Source organism: Hemibagrus wyckioides, linkage group LG25 (assembly GCF_019097595.1).
Source record: "Hemibagrus wyckioides isolate EC202008001 linkage group LG25, SWU_Hwy_1.0, whole genome shotgun sequence".
NCBI lineage: Eukaryota > Metazoa > Chordata > Actinopteri > Siluriformes > Bagridae > Hemibagrus > Hemibagrus wyckioides.
This window is the reverse complement of record NC_080734.1, coordinates 210,001-228,859: the sequence shown is the minus strand read 5'-3', so window position 1 is coordinate 228,859 and position 18,859 is coordinate 210,001. Positions and strand designations below refer to the sequence as shown.

Genomic DNA, 18,859 nt, shown 5'->3' with positions numbered 1-18,859 from the left:
ATGGAATAAAGCACTCACATGGAATAAAGCACTCACACGGAATAAAGCAATCACAGAAAAAAGCACTCACACAAAATGAAGCACTCATGGAATGAAGCACTCACATGGAATAAAGCACTCACACAGAATAAAGCACTCACACAGAATAAAGCACTCACACACGGAAAAAAGCACTCAAACGGAATAAAGCACTCACACACAGAATAAAGCACTCACACAGAATAAAGCATTCACACAGAATAAAGCACACACAAAATAAAGCATTCCCACAGAATAAAGCACTCACACAGAATAAAGTACTCACATAGAATAAAGCACTCACACACAGAATAAAGCACTCACACACAGAATAAAGCACTCACACGGAATAAAGCACTCGCACGGAATAAAGTACTCAGAATAAAGCACTCACAGAATAAAGCACTCACACAGAATAAAGCACTCACACGGAATAAAGCACTCACAGAATAAAGCACTCACAAAGAATAAAGCACTCAGACAGAATAAAGCACTCACACAGAATAAAGCATTCACACAGAATAAAGCACTCACACAGAATAAAGCACTCACACAGAAAAAAGCACTCACACAGAATAAAGCACTCACACAGAATAAAGCACTCACATGGAATAAAGCACTCACACAGAATAAAGCACTCACACACAGAATAAAGCACTCACACAGAATAAAGCACTCACACAGAATAAAGCACTCACACACAGAATAAAGCACTCACACACAGAATAAAGCACTCACACAGAATAAAGCACTCACACGGAATAAAGCACTCACACATGGAATAAAGCACTCATGCAGAATAAAGCATTCAAACAGAATAAACACTCACACAGAATGAAGCACTCACACAGAAAAAAGCATTCACACAGAATAAAGCACTCACATGGAATAAAGCACTCACATGGAATAAAGCACTCACACGGAATAAAGCACTCACACAAAATGAAGCACTCATGGAATAAAGCACTCACATGGAATAAAGCACTCACACAGAACAAAGCACTCACACACAGAATAAAGCACTCACACACAGAATAAAGCACTCACACACAGTATGAAGCACTCACACAGAATAAAGCACTCACACACAGAATAAAGCACTCACACACAGAATAAAGCACTCACACAGAATAAAGCACACACAGTATAAAGCACTGCACTCACACAGAATAAAGCATTCACACAGAATAAAGCACTCACACAGAATAAAGCACTTACACACAGAATAAAGCACTCACAGAATAAAGCAATGCACTCACACAGAATAAAGCATTCACACAGAATAAAGCATTCACACAGAATAAAGCACTCACACACAGAATAAAGCACTCACACACAGAATAAAGCACTCACACGGAATAAAGCACTCACACGGAATAAAGCATTCACACAGAATAAAGCACTCACACACAGAATAAAGCACTCACACGGAATAAAGCACTCACACGGAATAAAGCACTCACACACAGAATAAAGCACTCACACACAGAATAAAGCAGTCACACGGAATGAAGCACTCACACACAGAATAAAGCACTCACACGGAATAAAGCACTCACACGGAATAAAGCACTCACACGGAATAAAGCACTCACACATGGAATAAAGCACTCATGCAGAATAAAGCACTCACACACAGAATAAAGCACTCACAAAGAATAAAGCACTCACACAAAGAATAAAGCACTCTCACACAGAATAAAGCACTCACACACAGAATAAAGCACTCACACAGAATAAAGCACTCACAGAAAAAAGCACTCACACAAAATGAAGCACTCATGGAATAAAGCACTCACACGGAATAAAGCACTCACACACAGAATAAAGCACTCACACACAGAATAAAGCACTCACACACAGTATGAAGCACTCACACAGAATAAAGCACTCACACACAGTATGAAGCACTCACACAGGATAAAGCACTCACACAGAATAAAGCACTCACACACAGAATAAAGCACTCACACAGAATAAAGTACTCACACAGAATAAAGCACTCACACAGAATAAAGCACTCACACACAGAATAAAGCACTCACACAAAATAAAGCATTCACACAGAAAAAAGCACTCACACAGAATAAAGTACTCACATGGAATAAAGCACTCACACACAGAATAAAGCACTCACACAGAATAAAGCACTCACACACGGAAAAAAGCACTCACACGCAATAAAGCACTCACACAGAAAAAATCACTCATACACAGAATAAAGCACTCGCACGGAATAAAGCACTCACACGGAATAAAGCACTCACACAGAATAAAGCACTCACACAGAATAAAGCACTCACACACAGAATAAAGCACTCACACAGAATAAAGCACTCACACACAGAATAAAGCACTCACATGGAATAAAGCACTCACACACAGAATAAAGCACTCACACGGAATGAAGCACTCATACACAGAATAAAGCACTCACATGGAATAAAGCACTCACAGAAAAAAGCACTCGCACAGAATAAAGCACTCACACAGAATAAAGCATTCACACACAGAATAAAGCACTCACACAGAATAAAGCACTCACACAGAAAAAAGCACTCACACAGAATAAAGCACTCACATGGAATAAAGCACTCACACACAGAATAAGCACTCACACAGAAAAAAGCACTCACAGAATAAAGCACTCACATGGAATAAAGCACTCACATGGAATAAAGCACTCACACGGAATAAAGCACTCACAGAAAAAAGCACTCACACAAAATGAAGCACTCATGGAATGAAGCACTCACATGGAATAAAGCACTCACACACAGAATAAAGCACTCACACAGAATAAAGCACTCACACATGGAAAAAAGCACTCAAACGGAATGAAGCACTCACACACAGAATAAAGCACTCACACGGAATAAAGCACTCACACGGAATAAAGCACTCACACGGAATAACGCACTCACACATGGAATAAAGCACTCATGCAGAATAAAGCATTCACACAGAATAAAGCACTCACACAGAATGAAGCACTCACACAGAAAAAAGCACTCACACAGAATAAAGCACTCACATGGAATAAAGCACTCACATGGAATAAAGCACTCACATGGAATAAAGCACTCACACAAAATGAAGCACTCATGGAATAAAGCACTCACATGGAATAAAGCACTCACACAGAACAAAGCACTCACACACAGAATAAAGCACTCACACACAGAATAAAGCACTCACACACAGTATGAAGCAGTCACACAGAATAAAGCACTCACACACAGAATAAAGCACTCACACACAGAATAAAGCACTCACACAGAATAAAGCACACACAGTATAAAGCACTGCACTCACACAGAATAAAGCATTCACACAGAATAAAGCACTCACACAGAATAAAGCACTTACACACAGAATAAAGCACTCACAGAATAAAGCAATGCACTCACACAGAATAAAGCATTCACACAGAATAAAGCATTCACACAGAATAAAGCACTCACACACAGAATAAAGCACTCACACACAGAATAAAGCACTCACACGGAATAAAGCACTCACACGGAATAAAGCATTCACACAGAATAAAGCACTCACACACAGAATAAAGCACTCACACGGAATAAAGCACTCACACGGAATAAAGCACTCACACACAGAATAAAGCACTCACACACAGAATAAAGCAGTCACACGGAATGAAGCACTCACACACAGAATAAAGCACTCACACGGAATAAAGCACTCACACGGAATAAAGCACTCACACGGAATAAAGCACTCACACATGGAATAAAGCACTCATGCAGAATAAAGCATTCACACAGAATAAAGCACTAACACAGAATGAAGCACTCACACAGAAAAAAGCACTCACACAGAATAAAGCACTCACATGGAATAAAGCACTCACACGGAATAAAGCACTCACAGAAAAAAGCACTCACACAAAATGAAGCACTCATGGAATAAAGCACTCACATGGAATAAAGCACTCACACACAGAATAAAGCACTCACACACAGAATAAAGCACTCACACACAGAATAAAGCACTCACACAGAATAAAGCACTCACACACAGTATGAAGCACTCACACAGAATGAAGCACTCACACACAGAATAAAGCACTCACACACAGAATAAAGCACTCACACAGAATAAAGCACTCACACGGAAAAAAGCACTCAAACGGAATAAAGCACTCACACACAGAATAAAGCACTGACACAAAATAAAGCATTCACACAGAAAAAAGCACTCACACAGAATAAAGTACTCACATGGAATAAAGCACTCACACACAGAATAAAGCACTCACACAGAATAAAGCACTCACACACGGAAAAAAGCACTCACACGCAATAAAGCACTCACACAGAAAAAATCACTCATACACAGAATAAAGCACTCGCACGGAATAAAGCACTCACACGGAATAAAGCACTCACACAGAATAAAGCACTCACACAGAATAAAGCACTCACACACAGAATAAAGCACTCACACAGAATAAAGCACTCACACACAGAATAAAGCACTCACATGGAATAAAGCACTCACACACAGAATAAAGCACTCACACGGAATGAAGCACTCATACACAGAATAAAGCACTCACATGGAATAAAGCACTCACAGAAAAAAGCACTCGCACAGAATAAAGCACTCACACAGAATAAAGCATTCACACACAGAATAAAGCACTCACACAGAATAAAGCACTCACACAGAAAAAAGCACTCACACAGAATAAAGCACTCACATGGAATAAAGCACTCACACACAGAATAAGCACTCACACAGAAAAAAGCACTCACAGAATAAAGCACTCACATGGAATAAAGCACTCACATGGAATAAAGCACTCACACGGAATAAAGCACTCACAGAAAAAAGCACTCACACAAAATGAAGCACTCATGGAATGAAGCACTCACATGGAATAAAGCACTCACACACAGAATAAAGCACTCACACAGAATAAAGCACTCACACATGGAAAAAAGCACTCAAACGGAATGAAGCACTCACACACAGAATAAAGCACTCACACGGAATAAAGCACTCACACGGAATAAAGCACTCACACGGAATAACGCACTCACACATGGAATAAAGCACTCATGCAGAATAAAGCATTCACACAGAATAAAGCACTCACACAGAATGAAGCACTCACACAGAAAAAAGCACTCACACAGAATAAAGCACTCACATGGAATAAAGCACTCACATGGAATAAAGCACTCACATGGAATAAAGCACTCACAGAAAAAAGCACTCACACAAAATGAAGCACTCATGGAATAAAGCACTCACATGGAATAAAGCACTCACACACAGAATAAAGAACTCACACACAGAATAAAGCACTCACACACAGAATGAAGCACTCACACAGAATAAAGCATTCACACACAGAATAAAGCACTCACACACAGAATAAAGCACTCACACAGAATAAAGCACTCACACACGGAAAAAAGCACTCAAACGGAATAAAGCACTCACACACAGAATAAAGCACTCACACAAAATAAAGCATTCACACAGAAAAAAGCACTCACACAGAATAAAGTACTCACATGGAATAAAGCACTCACACAGAATAAAGCACTCACACACGGAAAAAAGCACTCACACGCAATAAAGCACTCACACACAGAAAAAAGCACTCACACGGAATGAAGCACTCATACACAGAATAAAGCACTCACACGGAATAAAGCACTCACACGGAATAAAGCACTCACACAGAATAAAGCACTCACACAGAATAAAGCACTCACACACAGAATAAAGCACTCACACAGAATAAAGCACTCACACACAGAATAAAGCACTCACATGGAATAAAGCACTCACACACAATAAAGCACTCACACGGAATGAAGCACTCATACACAGAATAAAGCACTCACATGGAATAAAGCACTCACACGGAATAAAGCACTCACAGAAAAAAGCACTCGCACAGAATAAAGCACTCACACAGAATAAAGCACTCACACAGAATAAAGCACTCACACAGAAAAAAGCACTCACACAGAATAAAGCACTCACATGGAATAAAGCACTCACATGGAATAAAGCACTCACACGGAATAAAGCACTCACAGAAAAAAGCACTCACACAGAATAAAGCACTCACATGGAATAAAGCACTCACACACAGAATAAGCACTCACACAGAAAAAAGCACTCACACAGAATAAAGCACTCACATGGAATAAAGCACTCACATGGAATAAAGCACTCACACGGAATAAAGCAATCACAGAAAAAAGCACTCACACAAAATGAAGCACTCATGGAATGAAGCACTCACATGGAATAAAGCACTCACACAGAATAAAGCACTCACACAGAATAAAGCACTCACACACGGAAAAAAGCACTCAAACGGAATAAAGCACTCACACACAGAATAAAGCACTCACACAGAATAAAGCATTCACACAGAATAAAGCACACACAAAATAAAGCATTCCCACAGAATAAAGCACTCACACAGAATAAAGTACTCACATAGAATAAAGCACTCACACACAGAATAAAGCACTCACACACAGAATAAAGCACTCACACAGAATAAAGCACTCACACGGAAAAAAGCACTCACACGCAATAAAGCACTCACACGGAATAAAGCACTCACACGGAATAAAGCACTCACACGGAATAAAGCACTCACACAGAATAAAGCACTCACACACAGCATAAAGCACTCACACAGAATAAAGCACTCACACAGAATAAAGCACTCACATGGAATAAAGCACTCACACGGAATAAAGCACTCACAGAAAAAAGCACTCACACAGAATAAAGCACTCACATGGAATAAAGCACTCACATGGAATAAAGCATTCAAACACAGAATGAAGCACTCACACAGAAAAAAGCACTCACACAGAATAAAGCACTCACATGGAATAAAGCACTCACATGGAATAAAGCACTCACACGGAATAAAGCACTCACAGAAAAAAGCACTCACACAAAATGAAGCACTCATGGAATGAAGCACTCACATGGAATAAAGCACTCACATGGAATAAAGCACTCACACGGAATAAAGCACTCACAGAAAAAAGCACTCACACAAAATGAAGCACTCATGGAATGAAGCACTCACATGGAATAAAGCACTCACACACAGAATAAAGCACTCACACAGAATAAAGCACTCACACACGGAAAAAAGCACTCAAACGGAATAAAGCACTCACACAGAATAAAGCACTCACACAGAATAAAGCATTCACACAGAATAAAGCACACACAAAATAAAGCATTCACACAGAATAAAGCACTCACACACGGAAAAAAGCACTCACACGCAATAAAGCACTCACACGGAATAAAGCACTCACACGGAATAAAGCACTCACACAGAATAAAGCACTCACACAGAATAAAGTACTCACATAGAATAAAGCACTCACACACAGAATAAAGCACTCACACACAGAATAAAGCACTCACACGGAATAAAGCACTCACACAGAATAAAGCACTCACACACGGAATAAAGCAATCACACGGAATAAAGCACTCACACACGGAATAAAGCACTCACACAGAATAAAGCACTCACACACGGAATAAAGCACTCACACACAGAATAAAGCACTCACACAGAATAAAGAACTCACACAGAATAAACCACTCACACACAGAATAAAGCACTCACACAGAATAAAGCACTCACACAGAATAAAGCATTCACACAGAATAAAGCATTGACACAGAATAAAGCACTCACACAGAATAAAGCACTCACACACAGAATAAAGCACTCACACGGAATAAAGCACTCACAGAATAAAGCACTCACAGAATAAAGCACTCACACGGAATAAAGCACTCACACGGAATAAGGCACTCACAGAATAAAGCACTCACAGAATAAAGCACTCACAGAATAAAGCACTCACACGGAATAAAGCACTCGCACGGAATAAAGTACTCAGAATAAAGCACTCACAGAATAAAGCACTCACACAGAATAAAGCACTCACACGGAATAAAGCACTCACAGAATAAAGCACTCACAAAGAATAAAGCACTCACACAGAATAAAGCACTCACACACAGAATAAAGCACTCAGACAGAATAAAGCACTCACACAGAATAAAGCATTCACACAGAAAAAAGCACTCACACACAGAATGAAGCACTCACACAGAATAAAGCATTCACACACAGAATAAAGCACTCACACACAGAATAAAGCACTCACACAGAATAAAGCACTCACACACAGTATGAAGCACTCACACAGAATAAAGCACTCACACAGAATAAAGCACTCACACACAGAATAAAGCATTCACACAGAAAAAAGCACTCACACAGAATAAAGTACTCACATGGAATAAAGCACTCACACACAGAATAAAGCACTCACACACGGAAAAAAGCACTCACACGCAATAAAGCACTCACACACAGAAAAAAGCACTCACACGGAATGAAGCACTCATACACAGAATAAAGCACTCACACGGAATAAAGCACTCACACGGAATAAAGCACTCACACAGAATAAAGCACTCACACAGAATAAAGCACTCACACACAGAATAAAGCACTCACACAGAATAAAGCACTCACACACAGAATAAAGCACTCACATGGAATAAAGCACTCACACACAATAAAGCACTCACACGGAATGAAGCACTCACACACAGAATAAAGCACTCACACGGAATGAAGCACTCATACACAGAATAAAGCACTCACATGGAATAAAGCACTCACACGGAATAAAGCACTCACACAGAAAAAGCACTCGCACAGAATAAAGCACTCACACAGAATAAAGCATTCACACACAGAATAAAGCACTCACACAGAATGAAGCACTCACATGGAATAAAGCACTCACACGGAATAAAGCACTCACAGAAAAAAGCACTCACACAGAATAAAGCACTCACATGGAATAAAGCACTCACACAAAATGAAGCACTCATGGAATGAAGCACTCACATGGAATAAAGCACTCACACAGAATAAAGCACTCACACAGAATAAAGCACTCACACACGGAAAAAAGCACTCAAATGGAATAAAGCACTCACACACAGAATAAAGCACTCACACAGAATAAAGCATTCACACAGAATAAAGCACACACAAAATAAAGCATTCCCACAGAATAAAGCACTCTCTCACACAATAAAGCACTCTCTCACACAATAAAGCACTCTCACACACAATAAAGCACTCTCACACACAATAAAGCACTCACAGAATAAAGCACTCACACGGAAAAAAGCACTCACACGGAAAAAAGCACTCACACGGAAAAAAGCACTCACAGAATAAAGCACTCGCACGGAATAAAGCACTCGCACACACAATAAAGCACGCACTCACACACAGAATAAAGCATTCTCACACAGAATAAAGCATTCTCACACAGAATAAAGCACTCACATGGAATAAAGCACTCACACGGAATAAAGCACTCACAGAAAAAAGCACTCACACAGAATAAAGCACTCACATGGAATAAAGCACTCACATGGAATAAAGCATTCAAACACAGAATGAAGCACTCACACAGAAAAAAGCACTCACACAGAATAAAGCACTCACATGGAATAAAGCACTCACATGGAATAAAGCACTCACACGGAATAAAGCACTCACAGAAAAAAGCACTCACACAAAATGAAGCACTCATGGAATGAAGCACTCACATGGAATAAAGCACTCACATGGAATAAAGCACTCACACGGAATAAAGCACTCACAGAAAAAAGCACTCACACAAAATGAAGCACTCATGGAATGAAGCACTCACATGGAATAAAGCACTCACACACAGAATAAAGCACTCACACAGAATAAAGCACTCACACACGGAAAAAAGCACTCAAACGGAATAAAGCACTCACACAGAATAAAGCACTCACACAGAATAAAGCATTCACACAGAATAAAGCACACACAAAATAAAGCATTCACACAGAATAAAGCACTCACACACGGAAAAAAGCACTCACACGCAATAAAGCACTCACACGGAATAAAGCACTCACACGGAATAAAGCACTCACACAGAATAAAGCACTCACACAGAATAAAGTACTCACATAGAATAAAGCACTCACACACAGAATAAAGCACTCACACACAGAATAAAGCACTCACACAGAATAAAGCACTCACACACAGAATAAAGCACTCACATGGAATAAAGCACTCACACGGAATAAAGCACTCACACACAGAATAAAGCACTCACACGGAATGAAGCACTCATACACAGAATAAAGCACTCACATGGAATAAAGCACTCACACGGAATAAAGCACTCACACAGAAAAAGCACTCGCACAGAATAAAGCACTCACACAGAATAAAGCATTCACACACAGAATAAAGCACTCACACAGAATGAAGCACTCACACAGAAAAAAGCACTCACACAGAATAAAGCACTCACATGGAATAAAGCACTCACATGGAATAAAGCACTCACACGGAATAAAGCACTCACATGGAATAAAGCACTCACACGGAATAAAGCACTCACAGAAAAAAGCACTCACACAGAATAAAGCACTCACATGGAATAAAGCACTCACATGGAATAAAGCACTCACACACAGAATAAAGCACTCACACAGAATAAAGCACTCACACGGAATAAAGCACTCGCACAGAATAAAGCACTCACACAGAATAAAGCACTCACACAGAATAAAGCACTCACACACACAGAATAAAGCACTCACACAGAATAAAGCACTCACACACAGAATAAAGCACTCACATGGAATAAAGCACTCACACGGAATGAAGCACTCATACACAGAATAAAGCACTCACATGGAATAAAGCACTCACACGGAATAAAGCACTCACACAGAATAAAGCACTCACAGAAAAAGCACTCGCACAGAATAAAGCACTCACACAGAATAAAGCATTCACAGACAGAATAAAGCACTCACACAGAATGAAGCACTCACACAGAAAAAGCACTCACACAGAATAAAGCACTCACATGGAATAAAGCACTCACACGGAATAAAGCACTCACAGAAAAAAGCACTCACACAGAATAAAGCACTCACATGGAATAAAGCACTCACATGGAATAAAGCACTCACACACAGAATAAAGCACTCACACAGAATAAAGCACTCACACGGAATAAAGCACTCGCACAGAATAAAGCACTCACACACGGAATAAAGCACTCACACAGAATAAAGCACTCACACACGGAATAAAGCACTCACACAGAATAAAGCACTCACACACGGAATAAAGCACTCACACACGGAATAAAGCACTCACACAGAATAAAGAACTCACACAGAATAAACCACTCACACACAGAATAAAGCACTCACACAGAATAAAGCACTCACACAGAATAAAGCATTCACACAGAATAAAGCATTGACACAGAATAAAGCACTCACACAGAATAAAGCACTCACACACAGAATAAAGCACTCACACGGAATAAAGCACTCACAGAATAAAGCACTCACAGAATAAAGCACTCACACGGAATAAAGCACTCACACGGAATAAGGCACTCACAGAATAAAGCACTCACAGAATAAAGCACTCACAGAATAAAGCACTCACACGGAATAAAGCACTCACACGGAATAAAGTACTCAGAATAAAGCACTCACAGAATAAAGCACTCACACAGAATAAAGCACTCACACGGAATAAAGCACTCACAGAATAAAGCACTCACAAAGAATAAAGCACTCAGACAGAATAAAGCACTCACACAGAATAAAGCATTCACACAGAATAAAGCACTCACACAGAATAAAGCACTCACACAGAAAAAAGCACTCACACAGAATAAAGCACTCACACAGAATAAAGCACTCACATGGAATAAAGCACTCACACAGAATAAAGCACTCACACACAGAATAAAGCACTCACACAGAATAAAGCACTCACACAGAATAAAGCACTCACACACAGAATAAAGCACTCACACAGAATAAAGCACTCACACACAGAATAAAGCACTCACACAGAATAAAGCACTCACACACAGAAGGCATGTTTGTGTTTACAAATACAAGACTCAGTGTTTAGGGATGGGTTTAAAAAGCGCAGTACAGAACGCCAAGGTCTCAGGATGTGCCATGAAGTTTCCATGACAACCTGCTACTGTAAACGGAGCTCATGCTTTGAAATGCTTGCCCCGCCTCTGGGGCCTTCTGATTGGTCCAATGATCTGTGAGTGACATTGCTGAGCTGCACTGCCCCGCCTCTGGGGCCTTCTGATTGGTCTAATGTTCTGTGAGTGACGTTGATGAGCTGCGCTGTTTGAAACAGTAGAAATCATTTGAACATGAGACCCGTGAGGGACTGCAAAAGATGGAGCACAACGGCAAAAACATTCATTTATCACATTCATTAAAAATAATGGAAAAGGAATTAGGAATAAAACACGTTCTGTGTGAATGACCAACACATTAATCACACAAATATGGCACATGACAAATCTTTTATGTGCTCGTTCATCACTGTCGTGCTTCCATGACACTGAAGCTCCGCTTTGCAAAGTTTACAAGTTACAACATTTGGTGCAGAATTTAATGCTCCCATGCCTTAGAGGACTCGGGTCACACACTTTTATCCGACGTGCTTGTACTCTCTGCCATTCTTCCCGCCTGGAACAACGCTATGATTGAATGCGTGGTGATGTGCGCCGGCCGACTAATCGATAAAGTCATTCGCTGACAACGATTTTTATTACCAATTATTATTGATTTGATCAATTCCTTGTTTCAGCCCTACTTCTGAGTCCTGCTGCTGATGAGAGGTTAGCTTTCTTCTCTGAAATCTTCTTCAAGTGTTGTGAGACCTTCACCCTGTCCTGTGGAGGTTACTGTTGAGATCAGTGCCTGATGTTTTTGGGTTTCACAATGTTTTCATCATCAGCTTCTGATGTTTTTCTTGGTAGTTTTCAGCGTCTGGTTGTTACTCCAGTGGTTTCTCTCTTTTTCAGAAGGTTTGTGTTTGTGTAATGACTCAAGCAGATATTCAGAGCTAGTACGTGTTTGAACAGTCAAAGCTGAAAATTGGACTCATCAGAAAAGATTACCATACTCCAGTCTGCTACAGTCTAATTCCTGTGGTCTTTTGCAAACTTCAGCCTGGCTCTTTTTCACTGATGAAGGGCTTTTTTTCTGGGTTTGTATGACTTCAGCCCTGCGTGTAGAAGCCTGTTTTGAATCGTTCTTGCCATACACTTCACCCCAGTCTTAGTTTGCCAGAGTTGTTGAAGGTCACTTGAAGTCAGCCTACGGTGCTTGATTGACATTTGAATAATTTTGTGGTCATCTCGCTTGTTATTGACCCGTTTTTGGCCTCTTCCAGGCTGTAGCTTGGAAAACCTCTTTTCACTGTTTTTGGCATGTTCAATGGTTAGTTTTAAATTTCCAATTACCTTTGAAAGACTTTTTTACCATCCAACTGGTCACATTGCAAGAGGAGAGTGTTACAGCAGTACTTTTTTATACTTTTCCCCATTGAATAGGATTGGGTTCAGGCCATCACCAAATCAGTGACTCATTAAGCAGAATGAGGTGTGCTTGTGTAGAAATTTAACAAAGACTGGCATGGAATGCTTGTCATACTCCGAGAGATGCTGATTTAGGAGTAAATTGCAGTGGTCTCTTATTTCTTATTACATATATCTATGTAAAACAAGCCATGTTGTTCCAATATTTTGGAGGGGTTCTCTGAAGAGCGACAGAGATATATATATATATATATATGTGTGTGTGTGTTACCGATGGTGGTGATGATAGTGGCGGCGAAGATGACGGCGTTCTGCCATATCCACGGGTTGTAGGGTTTCTCTCCAGTGATAGTGACCCCCTGACCTGCTGCTGTGGCCACCACCTACACACACACACACATTCACAGGGTTAATGATGAAGACTGGGTTTCTGGATGAGGATTAAATTCTTTTCTATTCACTGAACATGACATTAACCTGGTAATAGTGAACACTGTGTTAATTACTCACCTGATAACTATTACCCACACCATTTGAGTCAAATAACCTTGACTTAATACCTGACTGGACAGCAGCAACCATGCTCGCTCTTTAGTGGACAATAAAAATTAAATCATTCTTAATTATTCACTACACTTCAACATTTAATATCTTCCCTCTGTACGCACTCATGCTTATGATTATTATTATTATTAGGGCCCAAGCCCTAGCAGTGTGGAGCGCCCTCTTGTTCTTCTAAGAATTATTCTTTTCTCTTTTTTTTTTTCTTTTTTTTTCAATCATCCAGGCACTTTTGGGGATCTTAACATGCTCAAAAACTCTTGAAAATCAGCAGACAGGTTGGAATCTGCGGCCATTAGGACGTCACCGTGGCTCGGCCCTGGGTGTGTCACACACCCGTCACAGCGCCCCCTGTAAAATCTTGCTGCACAGCTGATACACACTTACACATATCCATGTAAAACTTGGTACAGACTTAGATCTCATTGAACTGAACAACTTTCACACTGCATGTCATTAAGTCTAATCCACAGGAAGTGAGGTATTTTGAGTTGTTTGCAAAACGCACCCAATGGAATTTGAAATACTCCTCCTAGGGAATTGATACAACCGCCACCAAACCCAGGGTAATATGATCTCAAGACACTGATACAACCGCCACCAAACCCAGGCTAATATGATCTCAAGACATTATTATAACCTGCTTAACAGGAAGTCAGTTAATTTGGGATGTTTGAAAAATGCACCCAGTGGAATTTGATATACTCCTCCTAGGGGATTTGTATGATTTTGACCAAACAGGGTCCAATATGATCTGAAGACATTGAGGATCTAAAGTTGATGAGGGATTTTTGATCTCAAACGGTTCAGCCGTGAGGAGCCCTTAAACTTATGGCGAATAAAAGGAAACAGGAAGTGGCTAATAACTTCGGTGTACATTAAGTGATGTACATCAAACCTCAACTTGATGTTAAGAGAAGAAAGCTGATCACAGCGATATGACAAATATGAGTCTCAGTCATAGCGCCACCACCTGGCAGCAGGAAGTGTGTCACTTTTAGAAATCTAATGTATTGTCCTTTAATTTCACGCGATTTGGTTCAAAATCAGTCAGAATAATGTCAAGACATGGCTGATGTGAAACTGTGAAGGAATTTGTGATATTTTGAATAAAGTTGACATAATAGAAGAAAATTTATGTTTTTATATGCTAACAGTGGAAAGTCCAAACGTTTCAAAACATTTCACATATAAAGAACAACTGGTTGTGAGTAAGTTGGCTTAGTTTCATGATTTTTGTGATGCTCAAACGGCTCACAACAAATTTTTACATTTATCAGTCTATTAACTAAACATGGTTTTGGCCTGACTCCTGCAGTACAAGACTATGTCCACTAGATGGATGAAGCTCTTTCACCTTTATTTATTTCTTTTTTTAAATATGGCTTCATGTTCACAATTTATACACTACTCACAAAAAGTTAAGGATATTGGGCTTTCAGGTGAAATTTCAGGATGCACCTAAAATGCACTATAACCTTTCCAGGTGAACTTAATTTGACCTTCTCTACACTTCTGAATGTACATGTCCAACTGTTCAGTGTTTCAGTACTTTCTGCAGAACTTGCTGTTCTCTAACAAGGTGCTTAACGGCAAAATTCACAACTGGTGTTTGATCCATGAATCCACCAATAAATTTTCTGGTTCCATTAGAATTGGTATTTAAACAGTCCTCTTCATCATGCTGTTCACATTTTGACATCATGAGACCAAGACCACACCTAACAATTGATCAACAGAACCTCACCATTGTGAGGCTTCAAACAGGATGTTCTCAGAGGGAAGTGGCCACTTAGAGTGTCACAGAGTGTCATCAGCAGGTTGGGACAGAGATACAGAGAGACTGGAAGAGTCACAGAAAGGCATAGAAGTGGACGTCCTTTGGCCACATCCCACGTTGATGACCGCTTCATTGTGAACAGTGCCCTGCGGGACCGGATGATGAACGCCACTCAACTCCAGGCACATTTAAGGGAGGTGAGAGGAACCCAAGTGTCACGTCAGACCATTCGAAACCTTTTACATCAGCGTGGTCTGCGTGCTAGACGACCTGCAAGGGTACCTGACCACACCACCAGGCACAGGCGTCGGGCCAGGGAGCATTTACGCTGAACAAGGGACCGGTGGGCCTCAGTGCTGTTCTCTGATGAAAGTCGATTCACGTTGAGCAGAAATGATGGACCCAACGATGTTGGAGACGTCAAGGAGAGCGCTATGCATCAGCCACTGTTGTGGTGGTGTTACAGTCTGGGCAGGTGTGTCCACTCAATACAGAACTGCCCTACATCTTGTGAATGGTACAGTGACAAGCCAATACTACCTGAATAACATCATTAATCCAGTCATTGTGCCCCTGCATGAACAACACAGGCCTAATTTCATCTTCATGGACGAAATGCTCCAGCTCATCGAGGTCGCATCATTAGGGAACGGCTGCTGGAGGCTGGGGTACCTCAAATGGAGTGGCCTGCACTTTCTCCAGACCCGAATCCCATAGAAAACCTCTGGGATCAGCCGAGTCGCCGTGTAGAGGCTCGTAACCCTGCACCCCAGAACCTCAATGACCTGAGGGCCGCCCTTTAAGAAGAGTGGAATGCCATGCCTCAGCAGACAATAAGTCGACTCGTGAACAGCATGAGACGTCGTGGTCAAGCTGTAATTGATGGTCAAGGGCACATGACAAATTATTGAGACATTGAGATTTTTTGTTGTGGTATACCCACCACTGTTGTTGGATTTTGTTTCAATAAATTGTTTGAGATGAGGAAATCACCATTGCAGCTTCTACTTAAATGCCCTACTTTCATGATATTATATCACTGTAGTGTGAACTTTTTACATTTTCCATAAATTTCACCCAAAATCCAAATATCCTTAACTTTTTCTGAGTAATATATATATATATATATATATATATATATATATATATATATATATATATATATATAGTAATATAGTTTAGAGGAAGAGTCATTGTCCCTTTGGACATCACTGGACATTGCTATGATCTGTTTCATTACACCCAAACTGTCACTTTTGTCCTTATGTAGTTCAGATGGAGAGACAGTTATATTTTTGCCATCAGTGGACTTTGCTGTGATCACTTTCATTAGACCCAAATTGTCACTCTTGTCCTTTTGGTATTTCCCCTTTAAATGCATGTACCCACTGTGTCCGGTGTGCCTGGGTGGCAATGGCACCGTTGCTTGGGCCCAATCATCAACTATATTTATTATTATTATTATAAAAAAAATCAAAAGATCAAAATTCTTTCTTTTTCAACAGTTTAGGCAGCAAACCTGCAGCAATAACACACACACAGTCTACGTGCACATGTTTCTCACATTTCAAAGAACAGTATTTAGAGAAAAGAAAGAGGAGTGTGTGTGTGTGTGTGTTTGTGCATGTGTGTGTGTGCGTTTGTGCATGTGTGTGTGTGTGTGTTTGTGCATGTGTTTGCGTTTATGCATGTGTGTATGTGCATTTGTGCGTGTGTGTGAAGGTTATATCAACACTACAGTGTTAACTACAGCTCAGAGACACAAAGACGACACACAGTAATGTATATTTTTAAGCTGCAATAAATATTTGCACAGGAAACCTAAACTCCATTAACTTCACACTAATGTGAAGCTTCAGCCTGACCGCAGCATTGACTTCCAGATTTCTGGCATGTTTCTGTACAAAAGAAACAGAAGTGAGTTTATTAACTGAGTAAAACACAGACACTGACCACAGAGCTGCAATCAAATCTAAGATATGATTCATTTAAAAATATTTCACCTGTTCCTTCTCACTCTCTAACGTTATTAAATAAAAACTACTGAGAAAATCCCTCCCTCTCTGGAACCGGCAGCTGGACACCAGATACGGAGCGTGAGTCCAGAACACCTTCTGGAATGTAATAAATCCTAACACTAGAGGAAATATGAGCTTACTGTCTGTTATTACCCAGTGTATAACACATTAATAAGAGGTTATATGTTTAGGAGAGAGTGTTGATCTGAGAGACACTTCGCTTCTTCACAGTGACATCAGCTGATAGACTGGACAGTAATCGGGAGCGATTGTCCAGCAGCTTTGAGGTGTTCAGTGTTTGAGTCTAGTCGATATAAAACACTGTCATATATATCACTCACTTCCACAGTTACATCTGAACACCAGGCCAACAGATAGAGCTACTGCTGATGACTGTGTTACATGTCTGCTCCGTGTCCTGCTCCCTGTCCATCTCTGTGTCCTGCTAAATGTCCTTCTCTCTGTCCTACTCCCTGTCCTCCGTATCCTGTGTCCATTTCTATGTCCTCCCCCATGTCATCCCTCGTGTCCTCCTCTGTGTTCTCTCCCGTATCCTACTCCCTGTCCATCTCCATGTCATGTGTCCTCTGCGTCCTGCTCCAAGCCCTCCTCTGTGTCCTCCTCATGCTCTACTCCTTGTCCTGCTGGAGCAGGACAAGCTGCTGTGTCCTTCTCTGTGTCCTGTGTCCTTTCCTATGTTCTCCCTGTGTCCTCCCCATTTCCTTCTCCATGTCCTCCCCTATGTCATGTGTCCTATGTGTCCTGCTCCATGACCTGTGTCCTTCTCCGTGTCCTCCTCTGTGCCCTGCTCCATGTCCTGTGTCCTTCTCTGTGTCCTCCCCCATGTCCTTCTCTGTGTCCTGTGTCCTCTTCTGTGTCCTCCTCCATGTCCTGTGTCCTGCTCTATGTATTGTGTCTTCCCCATGTCCTCTTCTGTGTCCTCCCTGTGTCCTTCTCCATGTCCTTTTCTGTGTCCCATG

At 40.8% G+C, this 18,859-nt stretch overlaps 1 protein-coding gene across 1 annotated transcript in view; it reads right to left on the bottom strand.

Annotated features, from left to right (window-relative positions):
• Positions 1–18,859, bottom strand: part of kcnk5b (potassium channel, subfamily K, member 5b) — a 32,882-nt gene that overhangs the window by 9,596 nt on the left and 4,427 nt on the right. Inside the window, exon 2 of the mRNA XM_058379181.1 lies at positions 13,792–13,903. Within this exon, the coding sequence (XP_058235164.1) occupies positions 13,792–13,903 (112 nt within the window). The remainder of the gene's footprint in view (positions 1–13,791; positions 13,904–18,859) is intronic.